The following is a 7,193-nucleotide window of genomic DNA, read 5'->3' as shown; positions in this document are numbered from 1 at the left end:
GTAGAGAGGGTCAGAAAAGCACAATGTTAAATTGGTTTCTGCAGCCTTTGATGAAAAATTCTTTGCATTACATCATTTTAGTGGCTCTTGAATTCTGACCGAGGACATTATTTGGTTCTCTGAAACTGACGGCATCTCCTCAGGGGATAAAGCCATAATATGGAAAAAGTTGTACTCCCTGCCCTTCTCTTGCGATTTCAAGTCCTAGCAAAAGTAAAGACATCAGTTTTGCTATCTATATGCAAACGCATGACTATGATGATAATGACGAATTCCTCATCACTCAACAAGAATGATCTATTAATTCAGAGGAGCCAGGGTCTCAGACACAAATGAAGTAAGTGTCCAGTAGTCCCATTCCCCACCCTGAGTCCTACTTCTCCCAGCTGGCTTCCAGTCACCCACAGTGAAATCCTAGTAGTTTCCTGAATGTGGAACAAGAGTGTATAAATGTCTTTCCACAATAAACTGGCTTCTGAGCTAATAGGTCCTGATCATTTGCAGGGGTTTGGTTTTGTAGTGTGGAATATGCATGTTTGGGGCCTGTGGTAGATTGGTTGCTTTAATGGCCCCAATCAATGGTCTCCCTGTAGCTTTGTAGGACCAATTTCACTGTGATTATGGGCTGAACCATGTGTCTTCGTTTGGTCAGTGGGACAGTAGCAAACCTGACACTTACAGAGGCTTTACAACATATTTGAGCATTTCTACGTCCTCTTGTTTCTCTGTGATGAGAGAACATGTGCAGGCTAGCCTGAGAACATGCCTGGGCTAACCTGCCAGGGAGGCATGTGGGGCATGCGTATGTGACCACAGGGGAGATCTCAAATATCCCAAACGCGGCCGTCCCAAACCAGGCAGTCTTCGTTTGACCCACCAGCTGAACAGATGTGTGAATGAGCCCAGTTAACCGAGAGACTTATGGGAAATAATGGTCCTTGTTTTAAGTCAGTAATTTTGGGGTCTTTTGTTACAGAGTTGGCCACAGGTCAGAGGTGAAAATTTTAGGGCACCAGATGGGAATCTGAGCACTACTATCAGCCACCCTGCTTCTCTGTTCTCTCCCATGCAGCTTCTCCTTAAAATACATGTTGAACAAAAACTTCAAAAAATCCCTTTGAAAGAGCACTGAATGATTAGTCTGTCTGAAGACCCAGGTTTGGAAGGCATCACAGGTAAGAGGTCGGGAACTGGGTGACTGTGAACAAACCTAGGTGGATGGGTGCAAGGTCAAACAGAGTCCAAGATGTAGACTCATCATAAAGCTGAGTTCTCAACTGGGCTCTGGGGTTCAGGGGTAGTTCAGCAACTTTAGAGGTACAGGCTCTTCTTTTCCCCTAAGGTCAGGAACATGACAGAGATGTCCACTCTCACCACTGTTGTTCAGTAAGGTACTGGAAGTCCTGGCCTCAGCAATCAAACAAAAAGAAATAAAAGGCATCCAAATCAGCAAAGAAGTCAAAATTTCACTCTTCTCAGATGACATAATACTCTATGTAGAAAACATGAAAGACTCCACCAAAAAACTGCTAGAACTGATACAGGAATTCAGCAAAGTTACGGGATATAAAATCAATGCACAGAAGTCTTGCATTTCTATACACTAACAATGAAGCCACAGAAAGAGAAATCAAGGAATTGATCCCATTTACGATTGTACCAAAAACCGTAAGATACCCAGGAGTAAACCTAACCAAAGAGGTGAAAGATCTGTACTCTGAAAACAACAGAACACTTATGAAAGAAACAGAGGAAGACGCAAAGAAATGGGAAAATATTCCATGCTCACAAATTAGAAGAACAAATATTGTTAAAATGTCTATAGTACCCAAAGTTATCTACACATTCAGTGCAATCCCTATCAAAATCACATCAGTATTTTTCACAGAGCTAGAACAAACAATTCTAAAATTTGTATGGAACCAGAAAAGACCCCAAATAGCCAAAGTGATGTTGAAAAAGAAAAATCAAAGCTGGAGGCATCACAATTGCAGACTTCAAGCTCTATTACAAAGCTGTAATCATCAAGACAGTATGGTACTGGCCAAAAACAGAAACATAGATCAACAGAACAGAACGGAACAGAACAGAGAACCTAGAAATGGACCCTCAACTCTATGGTCAATGAATCTTCGACAAAGCAGGAAAGAATATCCAATGGAAAAAAGACAGTTTCTTCAACAAATGGTGTTGGGAAAAATGGACAGCAACAGGCAAAAGAGTGAAACTGGACCACTTTCTTAGATATACACAAAAATAAATTCAAAATGGATGAAAAACCTAAATGTGAAACAGAAATCCATCAAAACCCTACAGGAGAACACAGGCAGCAACCTCTATGACACTGGCCACAATGACTTCCTGCTAGACACGTCTCCAGAGGCAAGGGAAAAAAAGGCAAAAATGAACTATTGGGACTTCATCAAAATAGAAAGCTTTCACACAGCAAAGGAAACAATCTACAAAACTCAAAGGGAACCTAGGGAATGGGAGGAGATATCTGCAAATGACGTATCAGAGAACCAGCTAGGATCCAAAATCTATAAAGAACTTATCAAACTCAATACCCAAAAAATTTTTTAAAAAGTCAAGAAATGGGCAGAAGGCATGAATAGACATTTCTCCAAAGACGTACAGATGGCTAACAGACACATGAAAAAATGTTCAACATCACTCGGCATCAGGGAAATACAAATCAAAACCACAATGAGATACCACCTCACACTGATCAGAATGGCTAAAATTAACAATTCAGGAAACAACAGATGTTGGCAAGGATATGAAGAAGGGAAACCCTCTTACACTGTTGGTGAGAATGAAAACCGGTTCAACCACTCTGGAAAACAGTATGAAGTTCTTCAAAAAATTAAAAATATAACTACCCTATGACCCAGCAATTGTACTACTAGGTATTTATCCAAAGGATACAAAAATAGTGATCTGAAGGGGCACATGCACCCCAAAGTTGATAGCAACAATGTCCACAACAGCCAAAATATGGAAAGAGTCCAGAGGTCCATCAACAAATGAATGGATAAAGAAGATGGGGTGTGTATATATATAATGGAATATTACTCAGCAATTAAAAAGAATGAACTCTTGCCCTTTGCAACAACATGAATGGAACTAGAGGTATTATACTAAGCAAAATCAGTCAGTCAGAGAAAGACAAATACCGTATGATTTCACTCATATGTGGAATTTAAGAGACAAGAACAAGAAACGAACTGATGAACATAGGGGAAGGGAAGGAAAAATAAGATAAAAACAGAGAGGGAGCAGTAGCACCGGGTCTTCTGAGATTGCTGCCTCGGATTCGTGCTTTCTTCTTTCATCCGCCTCCCCAAAGGAGTACCCTCCCCTTCACCCCACACCTTGGACGTGAACTTCCTGCCTGAGGACTATAAAGACTAAGTAGTTTGAAAATGGAAAACCAAGAACCAGCGGATCCTTCTCAAAATACCAAACAGTCTATTATTTCAGAGGAGTTAATTTCAGAAGGAAAATGGGTCAAGCTTGAAAAAACAACATACATGGACCCTACTGGTAAAATAAGAACTTGGGAAACCGTGAAACGTACAACCAGGAAAGGACAGTCGGCAGATGGTGTGGCGGTCATCCCCGTGCTGCAGCGGACTCTTCATTACGGGTGCATCGTTCTGGTGAAGCAGTTCCGACCCCGATGGGAGGCTGCTGCCTAGAATTCCCCGCAGGTCTCATCGATGATAATGAGAGCCCAGAAGCAGCCGCTCTTCGGGAGCTTGAGGAAGAAACTGGCTATAAAGGTGACGTTGCAGAGTGTTCTCCAGCTGTATGTATGGATCCAGGTTTGACAAACTGTACCACACACATCGTGACGGTAACTATTAACGGAGATGATGCTGAGAACGTGAGACCTAAGCCAAAGCCAGGAGACGGAGAATTTGTCGAAGTAATTTCCTTACCAAAGAATGACCTGCTGAAGAGACTTGATGCTCTGGTAGCTGAAGAACATCTGACCGTGGACGCCAGGGTCTATTCCTACGCTCTGGCACTGAAACATGCAAACACGAAGCCATTTGAAGTGCCTTTCCTGAAGTTTTAAGGCCAAAGGACAGTAGCCGTGTTTTTATAAATAAGACCACCAGGCCTCCTTCACTAAGACTTTGTATTCAGTTTAGCTTACTGTAGATTTGAAATTAGCTTTTCCATTAAATAAAAGCAACACAGAATAAAAAAAAAAAACAAAACAAAAAAAAACAGAGAGGGAGACAAGCCATAAGAGATTCCTAACTTTAGGAACAAACTGAGGGTTGCTGGAGGGTGGGGGGATGGGCATTAAGGAGGGCACTCGATGTAATGAGTACTGGGTGTCGTCTGCAACTGATGAATCACTAAATTCTACCCCTGAAACTAATAATACACTATATGTTAACTAACTTAAATTTAAATAAAAAGTAATTTTTTAAAAAAGGTACAAGCTCTTCTCATTACCATCTTCCTTGAAAGAAACTTTAAAGAATCTCAGAGGGAATCTCAAAGATCAGGAATGTACCCTCCTTCTGATACTTGATAAATACGAGTTGTCACCTCGCCTGGTTTGTTTTAAGCTGAACAAACGACTGTGTTTGGGAACGGTGTTAAGTGACTGACAACCACTGGGGATATTTAGACAGGTCCAGGAATTTAAAAAGGCCTCAACGAGTTTCCTGCCTAGAACCCTCTCACTTGGTTCTGCTGGCAAAGAACACAAAGCAGGCCTTAGATTTCTGTAAGACATCTAATCCATATAAGGCCGGAATCTGAAGCTATCATAAACTAGGCTTAATGAAACAGGATTTCACAAAATCTGAGGTCAAACGTAAATGTATTAAGTGCCTGGTTTTGTGCCCTCTGGTGGACACTATGGTTTTACAAAATAAGAAGGTTGCATCATTTACCTTCACAATTCTTGTAATTTGTAATCTGCTAAAGGTAAGATGAACATACTGGAAATACTAGCACACTAATAAGGACCGTATAATTGTGGTAATCATTTATATGTTCAAAACTATCCAGATTCTCCTCCTTACACACGCTCCAAGGGAAGACTGCTCTTCTCTGTCCCCTGAAGAGATGCAGCCATGTAACTGGTTTCAGGCAATGGGATGTGAATACATGATAGGTGTCATTTTTTTTTCCACGAAGGCATTTAATTAGTGGCACTCAGCTCTAACCTCCCTCCCATGTGGTATTCATCATGAAAGTGCATGTCAAGATAGGGCCTCTACCAGCCCAGATCCCACAAAAGCTCCCTGTTGACCTACAAGGGAGATTAGTATGAATGAGAAATACATTCTTATTATGAAAACCACAACATGTCGGAGGTTGCTTGTTACTCAAGAGTAATTTTGCCTATCCTCACTGATGAAGAATCAACTTCTAAAATTTTGGTACCTTATTTATAAGCATAACAAGGACACTGAGGGGAGAAATCAGCATGGAATCGTAGTCTGAAAAGATAGTTAATGCCATAAAAGGTAACAAAAGGGATAGAAAAGAGTGGGAAGACAATTAAAGCCAGAAAAAAACCCTCAAAAGCATAAAAATAAGAATGTGTTTTTGTCTGTGTTATGGGACTTAATACCATCATTGTGTACTTGGTGGGCTCCTTGAAAGGAAAGACCTCGGCTCCCCATCTTGAACCTCCCAGGTCCTGGCAACAATGGGCTCTCAAGTAATGTTTGTTGAATGAATTAGCTAAGTGTATTGAGGTCAAAGAAGTGATGAAGCCAAGTCAATCAAAAAGGTAAAAGAAAATTACTTTGGGGGCGCCTGAGTGGCTCAGTCGTTAAGCGTCTGCCTTCAGCTCAGGGCGTGATCCCGGCATTATGGGATCGAGCCCCACGTCAGGCTCTTCTGCTGGATGCCTGCTTCTTCCTCTCTCACTCCCCCTGCTTGTGTTCCCTCTCTCGCTGGCTGTCTCTCTCTCTGTCAAATAAATAAATAAAATCTTTAAAAAAAAAAAAGGAAAGAAAATTAATTTGATTGGTAAAAGCCAGCACTTTAAATATAGGGGATGATAAATGTACAACAGAAGTATCAATGTTGAGAAAGTATTTATTTTGGAAAGACCTCAGTTTCCCCATCCATAAAATGGGAACTGATAACCCCAAAGGTTTGCTCTTGTTCTCACAGGCTGGATGCTATTATGCCTTTTTGACCTAAGAGTCAGATTCCTTTCTCCATTTAAACTTTAATCACTTCAATGGTCTAACTATGTCATTGGATTTCTCATAACATTACTATTCTTTCGAAAGCTTTAAGGTTTTATACAATTCTATGCCAACATTAAGCCAGGGGTTCTTCACAGTGGAATAACATGAAGTTTTTGAAAAAAAGATTCAGCTTGTGGTAAGTTCAAACCAGGCCCAAATTACTTGTTAAGTAAGGTATAAACATGCACGTTAGATAAGGTGTAAACAATCTCATTTTTGTTCCAAATTCTATTCTTAGCGAAGTTATTGGGATGGCAGAGGGGTTGGGGGAGTAAAGGATGACCGCTATGTTGGTAGTGGATACAAATAATTAACTCCATCTGTGGCAACTAAAATTTTTATAATTATGATTTATTTAATTTAAAAAACTCAAAGAAAGAAAAGAAAAAATATTTTTTTTCCAAAATTTTCCAAAGTTGTACTTTGAAAATCCCTCTCCTATCATTTTTTTTCTTAAATATATTTAGGTTTCACTACTGGTTTTTCTGGTTTATTCTATTGTGTGACCATTACCACACCTTATATCACTATTTAATATACATGGAAGGGCAGAAGTCAGGAGCATGCCACCATTTACATTTCAGTCTACCTGAGGCAGATGCCAGTGCCCTTGGAAATGCGAGTCCTTGGGCCAAGAGCAAAGTGCTTTACAAGCAAAAGAGACGCAGAGGGCTCAAGACACATGTCCACTTAACATTCCATTCCCATAAGTATTGTTCTGCTCCTGGTGGCCAGCTACGGTTTACTGTGTGAACTGTCTTTAACTAGGCCTGGGCCAGCCTTTGTCCTAGGTAATATAAGTAAGCTATTAAGCAACAATGATGGGAGACTATGCTTATCAGAAGATAATTGTACACTTAGGATGGTATTAGCAGCAAGACCCATTCAGAGGGCCTTCGACCTCCCAGGAAGGAGATTAATTCATGATAAAAATAACCACTGGGACCTTCCTTGCCT

At 40.6% G+C, this 7,193-nt stretch overlaps 1 protein-coding gene across 1 annotated transcript; it reads left to right on the top strand.

Moving 5' to 3' along the window:
• Positions 1–3,280: 3,280 nt before the first annotated feature.
• On the top strand, positions 3,281–4,220 carry LOC103673192 (ADP-sugar pyrophosphatase-like). Its single transcript, XM_040641281.1, is given in 2 exon segments — positions 3,281–3,675; positions 3,678–4,220. Coding segments are annotated over 2 exon segments (657 nt in total). The 5' UTR covers positions 3,281–3,425; the 3' UTR covers positions 4,085–4,220.
• The last annotated feature ends 2,973 nt before the right edge of the window (positions 4,221–7,193 follow it).

The sequence above is a fragment of the Ursus maritimus genome, unplaced genomic scaffold (assembly GCF_017311325.1).
Source record: "Ursus maritimus isolate PB19 unplaced genomic scaffold, ASM1731132v1 scaffold_25, whole genome shotgun sequence".
Lineage (NCBI taxonomy): Eukaryota > Metazoa > Chordata > Mammalia > Carnivora > Ursidae > Ursus > Ursus maritimus.
The sequence above is the reverse complement of the archived record's forward strand: the minus strand, read 5'-3'. Positions and strand labels throughout refer to the sequence as shown.